This window comes from Chaetodon trifascialis, chromosome 17 (genome assembly GCF_039877785.1).
Source record: "Chaetodon trifascialis isolate fChaTrf1 chromosome 17, fChaTrf1.hap1, whole genome shotgun sequence".
NCBI classification, from domain to species: domain Eukaryota; kingdom Metazoa; phylum Chordata; class Actinopteri; order Chaetodontiformes; family Chaetodontidae; genus Chaetodon; species Chaetodon trifascialis.
In genome coordinates this window covers 19,401,834-19,415,277 of record NC_092072.1, presented here as the reverse complement: position 1 = coordinate 19,415,277, position 13,444 = coordinate 19,401,834, and the positions used below count along the sequence as shown (strand labels likewise).

General features: G+C 41.5%; 1 protein-coding gene across 1 annotated transcript in view; it reads left to right on the top strand.

Moving 5' to 3' along the window:
• The window catches only part of col22a1 (collagen, type XXII, alpha 1), a 47,731-nt gene that overhangs the window by 27,086 nt on the left and 7,201 nt on the right, over positions 1-13,444 (top strand). Inside the window, exons 26-56 of the mRNA XM_070985444.1 lie at positions 71-124; positions 705-758; positions 886-930; positions 1,026-1,088; positions 1,439-1,492; positions 1,707-1,748; positions 1,899-1,931; positions 2,116-2,169; positions 2,800-2,853; positions 2,943-2,996; positions 3,088-3,141; positions 3,285-3,338; positions 3,950-4,054; positions 4,946-4,990; positions 5,541-5,618; positions 5,712-5,747; positions 5,833-5,886; positions 6,210-6,254; positions 6,973-7,008; positions 7,093-7,206; positions 7,517-7,570; positions 7,881-7,934; positions 8,085-8,138; positions 8,316-8,369; positions 8,545-8,598; positions 8,721-8,774; positions 8,920-8,973; positions 9,064-9,108; positions 10,695-10,748; positions 11,549-11,602; positions 11,772-11,825. Of these exons, the coding sequence (XP_070841545.1) occupies positions 71-124; positions 705-758; positions 886-930; positions 1,026-1,088; positions 1,439-1,492; positions 1,707-1,748; positions 1,899-1,931; positions 2,116-2,169; positions 2,800-2,853; positions 2,943-2,996; positions 3,088-3,141; positions 3,285-3,338; positions 3,950-4,054; positions 4,946-4,990; positions 5,541-5,618; positions 5,712-5,747; positions 5,833-5,886; positions 6,210-6,254; positions 6,973-7,008; positions 7,093-7,206; positions 7,517-7,570; positions 7,881-7,934; positions 8,085-8,138; positions 8,316-8,369; positions 8,545-8,598; positions 8,721-8,774; positions 8,920-8,973; positions 9,064-9,108; positions 10,695-10,748; positions 11,549-11,602; positions 11,772-11,825 (1,713 nt within the window). The remainder of the gene's footprint in view (positions 1-70; positions 125-704; positions 759-885; positions 931-1,025; positions 1,089-1,438; positions 1,493-1,706; positions 1,749-1,898; positions 1,932-2,115; positions 2,170-2,799; positions 2,854-2,942; positions 2,997-3,087; positions 3,142-3,284; positions 3,339-3,949; positions 4,055-4,945; positions 4,991-5,540; positions 5,619-5,711; positions 5,748-5,832; positions 5,887-6,209; positions 6,255-6,972; positions 7,009-7,092; positions 7,207-7,516; positions 7,571-7,880; positions 7,935-8,084; positions 8,139-8,315; positions 8,370-8,544; positions 8,599-8,720; positions 8,775-8,919; positions 8,974-9,063; positions 9,109-10,694; positions 10,749-11,548; positions 11,603-11,771; positions 11,826-13,444) is intronic.

The following is a 13,444-nucleotide window of genomic DNA, read 5'->3' as shown; positions in this document are numbered from 1 at the left end:
TGTTTGATCTCTGTTGTCATTTCTCTGCTCACGTCACTAAATGTCAACCTTTTGTCACTGATCTTCAAAGGGTCTTCCTGGAAAAGACGGTCTGGATGGTCTGCCTGGAAATGACGGTACCATGGTTAGTATGACCTTTAGAATAACTTTCTTGGTCTTTCTTTTGTTGCCTTCCCATACATAGCGAAAATTTTTACACTTTAAAGCTGCACCATTCAAATCCTTTATATAAACAATGGCTGTAATGACTAAGTGTAATGTGAAAGGGGTCACTTATAGTGATGAAGAAACAAAGAATTATTACCCAGTGTGCAGTTCTTCTCAGTTCTACTGAAATTTTTTGTGTCTTTTAACTCATTATTTTGGTTTCATGGCCTGCAACTTTAACGTAAACATGTAAGCTAAGAATTTTGCTAGGAAACTCAACGTGACGCTAGCGATTGCTAGCCTGGTTAGAAGCTGAACCTCTGTTTCTTGGAAGGATTCATATATGAATCAAGTCAGGCAAAATCAGCAGCTCAATTCAACTGTCAGGCTAAAAATCAAGTTTAAGAAAAATGTTTTTTTAAGAAACATAGCTTGTTGACACAATAAATTGAAGGTGGAGGCTCAAGTGAGTTGTGGTGTGTTTACCTTTGCTACATTCAGTATCTGGCAAATACAGGTTTTTGAAAGTATGAAATCGAAATCTTGTGTCTCTGAAGGGGCCCAGGGGAGAGCGTGGAGCCGATGGTTTTCCTGGCAAGCCTGGACCTAAGGTACTGTGACTTAATCGTACTCAGGAACACACTGGACACGACTGAAAACATATGCAGCTTATGAGATAGTAAGTGTATTTTCCATATGCAAATCTGACATTTTAATGGCTGTGTGTCGTCTCCCCAGGGTGACGATGGGCCTCCCGGACCAAGAGGACCTCCAGGGGACAGAGTGAGTTCGCAGCTGTTGATTTTTCTTTGGTTTATGATATTTTGTAGGATAATGACGCCTAGTTAATAATGTCATATGTATTTTTTTTGTGACAGGGAGAATCTGGCTCCCCTGGACAACCAGGTGCTGATGGAGCCAGAGGAGACAGGGGTGTTCCGGTAGGTGGGACTACTGTATGCTTCTTAAAGCTTTTAATCAAGCATCAGCAAGAGTATGTTCATTCACAATAATAACAATATCTACAACTGTGCATGGGGAGACATCCTCTTGAGTCCACCCTTATATTATAATGCAACAGAAAACATTTCTTGTAAAATAAACTAGTAAAATGAACCTCCTGGGATAACCTCAAGGACTGCTGGGTGTCCCCAAATGCCACTTTGAGACTCACCGCTCTTGACTTCCTACTTCCAATTAAAAAAGTCCCCATTTGCCTGTATTAATGTCCATATATGTTCTGTGGTCTGTAGAAATGTTTTCAATTTTGTTTTTGGTGTCTCTTTCATAGGGGGAAAGAGGACAGGATGGACCACTTGGGCCAAAAGGTGAAAAGGGCGACAAGGTAAATAAGAAATAAGTAATCCGTTTCGTATGCTGTACAACTATATGAGCTAAAAATGTCAAGCATATTCAAAAACAAATGCTGAAGTCTCCCTGCGTATCCGACTGTGTTACGGCTGTTACAGTTATCCTCTTCGTAATGGCCACTCTGCAGTATTAGCTGTAATAAGGTTATTAGTATGCAGACAACATGAACATATTGCCTCTCGCCTCAGGGTGAAGTGGGAGCTCGGGGACCGCCTGGCGCTCCAGGAAATGTAAGTAAAATTTCTGCTGTTTCTAGTTTGCATGTTAACATACTGTACAGCCACTGTATCACGTACCCATGATGGAGCCCGTGGAGCTAGTGATACTGTTACACAGTGATGCAGGTCAATTATTATCTCATGTCTGTTTTTTCTTCACAGGTGGCAAATGTCATCCCAGAGCCTGGTGAACCTGTGAGTAGGCTACTTTTGTTACACACACCAACCTGTGCTATAAGCTCAATGGAATTTTATAATTTCTCTTCTTAGTTGGTGATTTAAAGGATGATGTTTGGTTTTCAGTGAATCTACTTCTGTTCTCACCTACTTCGTCTTATTCAGTAAAACCTCTAATTATATTGTTTGTCCTTGCCTCTAGGGAAAACCTGGAGAGAAGGGAGAGAAGGGGGATCAAGGCAAGCCAGGAGAAACGGTGAGTTTTTCTCTCCTTTTGTTGTCTTATCTTCTTCCTCTGAACGTTACCAAAGTACACCTGGCAATACACAGAGGAGTCCACTAGATGTCAGTAGAGATTCAACAGTGAAGCACTGCTGCTGCAACATGGCAGATCAGGGGACTTGATTTGATTGGCTCAGTAAATTAAAATATAAGAGAGAGCAATACACTGGCCTGATTTCAGTTTATAGGTGTAAAGTAAATTACGTGGATTAGAATAGAATGCAGAATATATTGGGCCTGGAAGCAGTGATAAAATCTTTATCTGCACAAACACATTATGTACAATAATTAAAACACACCCTTCAAAACGCAGGTATATATTTTCATTATCTTTGACTTTCTCAAGCACCCCATGAAGATGATTAATCACAGATTATTGTAGTACTTCTTCATGCATGGATGTCGTTATTAGCGACAACCTTCATTGCACAGCCCTCATTAATTTCATGTCTTTGTCATGTGGAACACCTTAATAGTGCTTACAGCAATTGTCTTTTATGAAAAGCCTCAAATAATAATTTTGACAAGAATATATGAAACCTTGCATAACATTGGCTCGTTGACCTACGCTATTAAACTTCGAGTTAATGTGTTTTCTCTGAAGGGTCAGAGAGGGTTACCTGGTGAACAAGGCTTTAAGGGACCACCTGGACCAGCGGTAAGACGCTCATGATCGTCTGCCTCCCAGCCAGCATGCTGTAGAGCCATTTGAAGTGGAAAACGACCAATTTGCCATTTTTATTCCAGGGTCCAAAGGGTGACACTGGAGTTACAGGAGAGACAGGACGTGTTGGTGACCCTGTAAGTTGTCTGATTTCATGTAATACACCTTTTTTTTACACCAAATGGGAAGGCGTAGTGCCAACTGTAATGGCTGATGTGTTTTTCCCAGGGTCCACCTGGCATCGCTGGTCCTCAGGGTCCTCGTGGATTGCCGGGCAATGTGGTATGTATTAAATTTGAAATGAATTGAAGATGTAAGTCATTGATCCCTGCTTGCATTTCCTGTGAGCATCTCTGAACAAGACAGATGTGTGTGTAATATAAACTGTAGCCCTTCAGTGTGGACCTACTACTTCTGTCTTCTAGGGAATACCAGGCATCATTGGGCCTCCTGGTCCAGCTGGGCAGAGAGGAGACAAGGTCGGTCACCCATTTTTAAGAGCTATGGGTATATTTTTTTGGACGTTATTTTGAAAGACTATGTTCAGAATGGTTTTGGCAGTGCAGAGTGAAAGACTGCGGAGGAGAGTGACCTTGTATGTCTACCATTGTTGTTTCAGCACAGAAATCTTTGAATTCATTTTCATCCTGCAGCTGCAGCTACATGTGGCTGTGAAGTTTCACAATAGCTTTTCAGAACACTTTATTAGAACACTTGTGGCTTTTTCATTTTTTTAGTTTTCTCTTTTTCCCAAAAGTTGCTGCAGTGACATTCTTTTAAATGATGTGTGATTTGTTCCCACCATGTCATTAGTGTTCCTTCACCAATGTAGAACAAGTAGAGGCTGATAGTGGAGCAATTCACAGGATGTTTTCAGTGGATGTGATGATGTGATCACAAAGAAGGCACGTGCAATCACCATGCACATATAACACATAGAACAGCATTTTAATTAGCGTCAAATTTCGAAATGTCGATGTCCATTGTAGACAATGTAGAATTCTGAACAATACAGGAGTATTTAATACACCTCATGATATACCTGTTGTAGCCTTGAGAGACAATAAAGTTCTTTCAACGTTTATTTTAGGGTGATCCAGGTAAACCAGGGCAAGCGGGTCCTGCAGGCCCACCCGGAGATCCTGGTGTGACTGGACCTCCTGGACCACCAGGGAAGGGGAAAGATGGGCAAAGTGTAAGACATATTTTTACTTAAAACTTGAGTATACCTCAAACATACTGTGGATTTGCAGACTAACGCTGAGCTGCGGTGACAAACAATGTTTTTTAATGTGTGTGTAAGTTATATGGTATTCAGACATTTAAAGAGAAACAGTCAGCTAATTGAAAGGAAATTAGTTTATTAAAAATGAACCATATTTTTTGTTTTTTTTAGTTATTATTCACCTTGTGATGTTTTTAATTCACCACTACCATTTGATTTAAAGGGGCAGGTTCACTGTTTTACCATTAAAAACAACCATTATCTGGATATAGATACCCTACGGTCAGTGGGGGTTTAAGACATGTCACTAGTAAATGTATTAAAAGGAAAATTATTCTAAGCAGTGCTCTGTATGATTATAAGTCCTGGAAACAATATTTTGATAGTACTGTAGAAATGCATGTTTATGAGTTGACTTTCCATTCATCCCTCTTGTATTCCACGTGCTCTGCTTGTAAACAGGTCCATGTCTATAATACATGTTGAACCACAACACAATATGAGCGGCCGAATGGGAAGAAAATGAGCCTGAGTAGGCACATTCTGCGCTGCAACTCAACATGTTTCTCCATCATTTTTCACCCCAGACATGTGGCCGTCCTGCTGACGGGGCATGAGCAAACAGGAAAAACATTGTTAACACATATCACGTTAAAGCAACGAGGGAGCACAACAGATTTGGCTCACAGCAGCTCTGTTTTTTACAGCTGCCAGGTGCGGCCCCGAGGCCTCGCTACGATTTACATGCACCAATTGCAACACACACTCACACTTTCTACTCTAAATGACTTATTCAGAAGAGGTTTAATTCCAGTGCTTGAGTTGCAAGAAATATGACTGATGTCAACTGTGGTATTACAGGGAGAACCAGGACCACAGGGAATTCAAGGACCCCCGGGGGAAAAGGTAATCTAATTTTAGAAGTGTGCAAAAAGTGTGTGTGTGTGTGTGTGTGTATGTGTGTGTGTGTATGTATGTATGTGTGTGTAAGCTTAGTAGGTTGCCTGAGGTGAGCTTTTTTTTATCATGCACAGGTGCTCTTTCGTTGATGTGAAAAACTTTGCTTTCTGGCACGGATAAGAAAAACAATTCATTTTTGTTGAAAGCAGCAAAAGCAATTTCTATGTCCAGCGCACTGTGACCATTGCTCTGATTATGAGCGTCTCTTTGCTGTGAAGAGCTTGATGTCGAGGGCGAGGCCGGACAGGGGCATTTGCTGGATTTATGGTGTCAAATCGCTCACCCTCATCACCGATACGTTTTCTCGTCTGAGTACCAAAATGTCAACTGCAGATTGTATTTTTTTCCCCAACGCAGATTAAAAACAGAGTGGTATTTTTGGGATCAGCAAGCATCGCTGAATGTGACAGTTTCTGTGCCCTCTGCCAAACATTATGACTGAACTGACATTATCTGAGAGGCAGGATGGTCAAGTAAACTTTTTTTTTTCTACCAGGGCCAAACAGGGCCTCGAGGAGAACCAGGGTTACCAGGGGACAGGGGTCCTGCAGGAGAAGGCAGAGTGGGACCACCGGTATGAGCATTAATATCCTGCGAGTGTTACATCATCTTCCACCAGTGAAATTACTTACACATTTTAAATATGCCATGTTCCTTTATTTTGTAGGGTCTTCCAGGAAAAAATGGGGAACCTGGATCTGCGGTAAATATTTTCTAAAGATTAATATTGAATATGTTTACATCTATAAAAGACGTCTTCCTCTAATATCTGTTTGTCCTGGTTCCAGGGCTTGAGGGGTCCACCAGGAGTTGCTGGTCCTCAGGGACCAGCAGGACATAATGTGAGTCCAAAAGTGAATAAATGCATAACGAGATAAACTGATGTACATGTCTAATTGCTTTGTGAGCCATGAATCCAGCGTTATGGAGACCCAAAGTGACTGTTAGGTCTGCTTGGCTTGACTGTAGGACAAAAAGTAACACTGTGAAGGAAAAGTTTGTAGAAATTGTTTGGAATTAGCAGTTTTAATCTTTCAATTAGTTATTTCTAAAACATCGTTACATGATACATTTTATCTACATTAATTCATATGATTATTTATTTCTTATTTATTTGTTTGATTTATTGCTTTATGATTATTCCTTGTCTTTGCTTCACATGCAGGGTTTACCAGGAAGGCCGGGAGAGAAGGGATCACCAGGAGAGCCTGTAAGTAAAGAACAGGGAGGGAACAACCAGCACTGTATTGTGATATAGACAGCGTTCATTTCGCCTTACATTTAACATGTCCAAGAATACTCCTGCACTTATAAACATAAACTTTTTCTGTGTACACAAATGATGCAGCTTTCTTCCCTTTTTATCTGCAAAGTTAAAATCTAAACCTCCAAGACCTGTCTCAACCAAAACACCATCGATACGGTGCAGTTTTTCACCATTTTGTAGATGTTTTAAATCCAAGGACCCTCTTTTTTGACTTGCTGAATTAGATTCAATGGATAACACATACACTCGTTGGTCAGAAGTATGCAGACACGTGCTCTCTTGAGTCTGGTGCTGGTTTTCCCATGTTGACTGGCCTGCACTGAGGTTTGACCTCAATCCCCCCCACACACACACCTTTGGGATGAACTGGAACACCGACTGCGTGCCAGACCTCATCATTCAGCATCAGTGTTGGACCTCTCTACTGCTCTTGCGGCTGAATGGGAGCAAATGCAGCAGAGTGCAGGCTGTTATAGCAGCACAGTGATGCCCACTGTGTCAGAGTAAAATGTTCAGCAGTTGCATAAAGGTGCTAACATACTTTTGACCATGTAGCATTCACTGAATGCATGAGTGCATTTTTGGAATGGCCTATGTTGCCCACTGAATAGAGACCCCCAATCTCACATACCCTGAATGATTCTTTTATACTGTCTTTCAGGGCAAGGCAGCAGACCTCTCTGACCTAAATCTGAAGGTAAGGTTCATCTCCACCACTTTTCAGTGACAAAAACTTGATGCCTGGATTCACTTTATCACAAACATCTCTGCCACCTTTTAGGATGTTTGCTCAGACTGTCCTGCAGGTCCACCTGGACCACCCGGTCTCCCAGGAGTCCCAGGGGACAAAGGACACCAGGGACCTCCAGGGAAAGAAGGTCAAGATGGTTTCCAAGTAAGACACACTTATCAATATTCAACTATCGTAACCTCACTTCTCCTGTGAAGACTATTATGATACCTGTGCTCATCTTTAAAGGAGTGTTATAAAGTGTGTGCCTCCACTGTATTAGCCCTAAGTGAGGCATGAGGTCCTCGCTGCATGTTTGTCATCATCAATCACAGTTGGTGTGATGGATGGAGAGGCTCTGTCTGCATCATTAGCTCGGCCTCCTCTGGGGGCAGCATTGAATGATAAGGACCTGGTGACGGTGCTCGGCACTGTTTGCTGGACAGAGACTGATGCTCTGCCGCTGTCATTACAGGGCCCACCAGGACCAGCCGGACCTCAAGGGCCCCCTGGAGCTGACGGTGGAAAGGCAAGTTTGCACAGTAACTGCTCCCTTATGGCTCCCAAAGGTCCTGATGCAAATTAATTGCTTTTGTCAACTTTTTTTTTTTTAACCACACAAGGTTCAGTTAATTGGGTAAAAAGTTGAGTATCAAAACATCACTCGACAAAAGTATTGAGTCATATTTTAAATAGCGATATGGCTACTGTCACATCCTCCTCTTTGGTGATATTTTGAACATTTTGAGGTTCTATTTTCTGTTGACAAAGAGTTTATCAGATGGATGCTTTCCTCTCGAAATCTATTTCATATGATCTTTCTTTCTTTTTCACCACAGGGTGTTAAAGGTGATCGAGGACCTCCCGGAGGCCCTGGAGACAAAGGAGACAAGGTGTATTTGTTGTTTTATGAGTCATGAGTCTCACACTTATCCTTTGCTCCGCCCTCACCCGCCTCTCTATGTTTAAAGAAATGTTGGTTACAATATTATCTGGTATGAACCACATAATTATATTTGAATCACTTTCCTCTATATTAACAGGGTCACCCAGGACCCCCTGGCCATCCAGGTACTCCTGGCTTGATGGGTTCACCTGTAAGTTATTATTTTGGACTTATTTTGGCCATTTTTTCATTTGATGCACTTGTAACAACTTAAGCTTTGTGTAAATGGGGCTTTTTTATTTTTATTTTTTTTGGGGGGGGATTTCAGCTCACAGTCAGGCTTTCTATTTCTGTTGACCTCCACTGACACTGTCTCTTTTCCCTTCAGGGTAACGATGGACAGCCTGGCCTTGTTGGCCCCCCGGGGCCCCCTGGAGAAAAGGTCAGACTGCGCTCCATGTACTTTTCCCTCAGAAAACTTATTACCCACGTGTCATTATTGTACAAACCTCTTCCCTGTAGCATGTAGGTCAGCCAGCCTGTGTGATAATAGTGGCCATTAATCATTTCTTTTCCTTTGCTGATGGTGACCTGTTTGTGTTGTTTGTTTTCACTAGGGCAAAGAAGGTCTCAAAGGAATCCAGGGACCACCAGGTCTTCCTGGCTTGATCGTAAGAATACTGATTTGATGCACAGCATCATGATTATACATAGTCGCAGCAGTGTATTATAAATGTAAATGACTTTACAGTTACTGTACAGATGCTAAGTGATCAATTTCATTGATCTGCAGGGTCAGCCTGGAAAAATGGGGAAAGATGGCAGGCCAGGTGAAACAGGAGAACCCGTGAGTAGATGGAGATGTTTACTTTTTCAGTGATCCAAATAGTAAATGAAGCATGAAGACCAACAACAAGACATTGTCTGTTTTTAGAAAAAAATGATAGTGTGGCCAGGCAATGACCCTGTAACAATGTCTGTTTTAATTTCAGGGCAAGCAAGGTGAACTTGGACCACCAGGACCCCCTGGGCTCAGGGGACTCCCGGTAAGTAACCCCCTGTGAACGGATCAGGTGACGGAAGCTCACTGTACAAATTGCCGCGACTGTTTCACTGCTGTTTGTCTTCCTATACAGGGCTTTAAGGGCCACAGAGGAGAACCTGGAGCACCAGGAGCTAAGGTCAGTGTGCCACTTTGTGTTTTTCATGTATTTGAACAGATTTGCATCTAAGAACACAACGATGCCATTGTTTTTCTTCAGCACCATTTCCCTGCCTAATGAGCTTCAGCATCTGCTGGGAGCCACTGTTACTTTCTGTCTGCATACCTACTGCTATAATGAAATTTGGAGAATAAGGGACATATCATTGGTGGCCTAATAATGTATAACTGTACAAGCTACTATCTGTACGTGTTATTTTTCTTACAATTTTAAAGAGTGAAATTTCTTACCTTGTTGTCAAAACAAATTCTAACCATACATTCATACAATTCACCAGAATGCAATGAAAAGAAAGCAACACAACAAATTTGAACTTACATTCTCTTTATCAGTATTCCTGTACGTGAAAACACACTCAACTGCTGAGTTAAAGAGAAAAGAGACGTTCAAAACCGGTAAAGGACACTACATTATGCATTTGTAAACCTCCTCTGCTCCACAACCATGACTGGAACTGAAGTTCAGGGATGATACATAGCCACCGTGGGTTGTTGGCGTGCTGCACGGCAATGTCTAGATATGTCTGGCACTTCACACACACCTTCTCTGAAAGAATCACTACACCTGCTGCTTTGTTTCTCACACAGCACACACCCTCAGGAAAGGTTTCTGCCACAGCGCCATGACCAATAGCATGGCTCATTACAGACAGCTCTGACCGAGCCAAAGTGAGGCAGGCAGCCTCTCAGCCCTGCAGCTCGCGCTGCCACCCCGACAGCAGACAACTTATTAGAGGAACTCCGATGTGTTTCCATAGATGCACTGAGAATTACCCTCCACTGCTTATAATTACTGTCACTAAATTCTGTAGACAATACAGTACTATATTATGGAGAGGCAAAACTGACAAAAGGAAGAAAAATTTTATCAGATGAGCCAAGAATATAAATAAGTTATTACACTTAGTTAAATTTTTTAAATGGGTAAAAAACACATGACAGTGAGAAGGTAATGTTAATCACTGTCACCATATACTGTCGATGTGACACTGTATAAACTAGCAGCAGCTAAAACGTATCAGGCGGCAAGCTACTGCTAACACTAGTTAGCCATTCATAGATACTCCTGTCCCCATAACATTTTCTAGCATTAGCCTTGATAGCTGCTACAATTAGCATCTAGTACACTGTGGGCCTTTTCGCTCATAAATATATGTAATGCAATTCAGCTGATATGCTGAGCTAAAATGAAAATGTTAAGTAGCCTGCAATAAGAACATAGATTTTGAGTATGCTTAGAGCAATAGCTTTTAAGCCACTGTGTGTAATGTTTAAATATTTCTAATTTTGACAGACAGCAAGGTATGTCCAGTTTTCACCAGTTTTCATTTAGACCACCACACTAGAGCCATCAGAATAATCTGAAAGATGCCATAATCAAAAATGTTTATTTTCATATCCATAACTTAACACAGGCTAAAATTGGTTTAATTGTGAAACACTGTCTCTCTGATCCAATACTATTTTCTCTGGAGCAATACAGTAAACCTTACTTTGAATTAGGCCTTTCTATTGATACTTGATACTTTTTCATGGGCTAAACAGGGAGAAGATGGAAAACCTGGATCATCTGGGCGTGATGGCAAACCTGGGAAGGAGGTAAGTTCACACACACACACACACACGCACACACACACACACACACACACACACACACACACACACACACACACACACACACACACACACACACACACACACACACACACAATGCACAATGCATTAAAGTCCCATGATATATACATAAATTCATAAACAAACTCCTTTGTTCCTTTATTCCCTACATTCTTTGATATGCAGTACCCCATCTTGGCTGAGTCACCCAGTGCTGACAAAGAGCCAATCCTGAGGCACCTTGCAGTCCCTGAGAATAATCATTATGTCTGGAACCAGCCTCCACTGATTGATAGAATGCAGATAATACTCTCAAGATTGAAAAGTTTTGGACAGAAAACAAGATGTCAAGCAGACCACAGAATCTTTATTCATGTCGATTATATTGCAAGAGGTCCAGTAGTAGCAGCTTCCTATTCATATTCATCAAATGACAAACTGAAAATGCTCTCAGATACACATTTAAAGGCTGCGGCACTCTTGTTCCCCCTTTTGTCTTGTAGCATGTTACTATTAACTAAAAAGCTTTTTTACCTAACTCATCCTCTGGATGTAGGGCTTGGAGACACAATGTCCTCTGAAGTAAGAATATTTTCCCACCTACTCGTTCCACAAAAAAGAGTCTTCAGATTGAACTCACTGCTACAGTGGGTGCTGTATTCCAATAAAGCTGAAAATGATCAAGCCTGCAGTTATGCATGCCCTTAAAGATGAAGTATGATTACTTTCATTTGTTTTCAGCATGAGTAAGACATGATAAAACTGCCTATTTTTTCTTTTCACAGGGCTCTATGGGACCTCCCGGCCGAGAAGGACTTAGTGGACCAAGAGGAGAGCCGGTGAGTCATTTTCAATGACTTGCAGGGCTGCCTGACACAAAGAGAAGACAGATGCAGCACAGTGTCAAGCAGACAGATAGATATGGACGTAAAGTGGCACTCAAGTCATTTGTCTTGTTGTCTCTCCCCATCAATTTTCTCATTCTATATTTTTTCTTTTGAATCTCAGGGTAAGCCAGGTGAACCGGGGCCATCAGGAAAATCAGGTCTCCCTGGAACTCCAGTGAGTCATCTGTTCCTATACTGTACACAATCTTAAAATTCAATTTGCAACAGGCTCTTGGATGACTAACAAAGCAAACAAACAATAGAAACACTGGATGCTTTTCCACACAGCTCAATAAGAATTCTTCATTTAGATTGAAAAACGCATTTAACAGAAAAGTATTAACAGAATGGATAAGAGGAACAGAGGAAAATAAGGAAAAAGTGGCATTTTCAGAGCTAATAGAGCAAGCAGTTACTGTATATGGGAACTGAAGGCCAGAAAAGGATGTCAGGTATTTCTAGAGGAGACAAGCTGTCAGATTATGATGGAAGAGTGGAGTAAATGTTGTCTTGACCGGGCAGGAAACACCACTTTCCCCTGGGTGAGCTGGGATTGAAAGCAGTTGACCTGGTTGCTGCCATTAGAAGAAAAGTGATTTCCAAGTAATATCAGAGCATGTGCAGCTGGTTAGAGTGGACCACCATCTCCTAGAGGCGCAAGGCCTGTAATTCCCTCAGCAGATTTGTGTGCCGTGCAAAGGTTTTAAATTTCACAAGCATCTATGGACAAATACTCAGGCAGAGTCCCTGGTGACAAATCATCTGATGATGCAGAATGCAAACAAGGTCATGTAAGGATGCATCAGGGAAAAAAACTCAGACTTGTCAAGGTTCTTGAGTTAGAGGTGTGAGCCAAGATGAGCATGTCATGCTGAGTGTGTAAGGACGGGCAGGAACGTTGTAGATATATTTATGAAGCCCTTTGACAACTAGCATTAACATGATAGATGGAAAATTCCATGCAAATTCAAGGGTAAATATCTTCAAATAAAAATGTAGATCTGCTCAGCCTCAATGACTATGAAAGAGGGCATTAATGCCTCTTAAGAGAGACAAAAAAGTGGCTTGAAAGGAGAACAATGTCCTGTTTATCTTCTGTCTTGTATTGTAGAGCCGCATCTAACCAAGCCCACTAGACTAGCATCAGGGACTGCACATGCTGCATGATCTGATAAGTCTGCAATGGCTCATGACTGCTCTAGCTTGAAATCAGAAAGTGCTTGAACGGTCCCCAGTGCATGTTCTTAGCCCTCATGCACACTTTCTTTACATCTATGATGCTGCTTTCCCTTGTGGTAATTGGCCACAATTAATAATATGCAAATATTAGAAACTGGGAACAAATTCCAGAAAGATATGAGGAAAGTTTACACACACCAGCAGGCACTGTGTGCAGTTTTTTGTTCCACAAAAGCATAATTATATTAATTATTTTAAAGCTACTTATGATGTATGAGCTGTGAACTTTACTACCCTGGTAACATGTCATTTTAAAATGCTGTCCCAGTCCTCATAAAGCTTCCGGAGACCTTGTACTCTATGTACTCTCACAATATCACTGGGCACACAGATGAGGTTAATTAAAGTCTGTGAGGGTTCAGTGATTACAAAGTGTATACGCCACTGGGGCCCAGTGGCGGACTCGTTTGACGGGAAGGGGCGAAAAAATAAAAAGGGCACCAGCTACATGTGTGGGGAAAATCATGATTCATTAATGGTGAAACAGTTCCAAACCATGCTTAAAGATAAATACATAAAATAGTTTTATTATGTTTTTATTAGTAATTACTACTA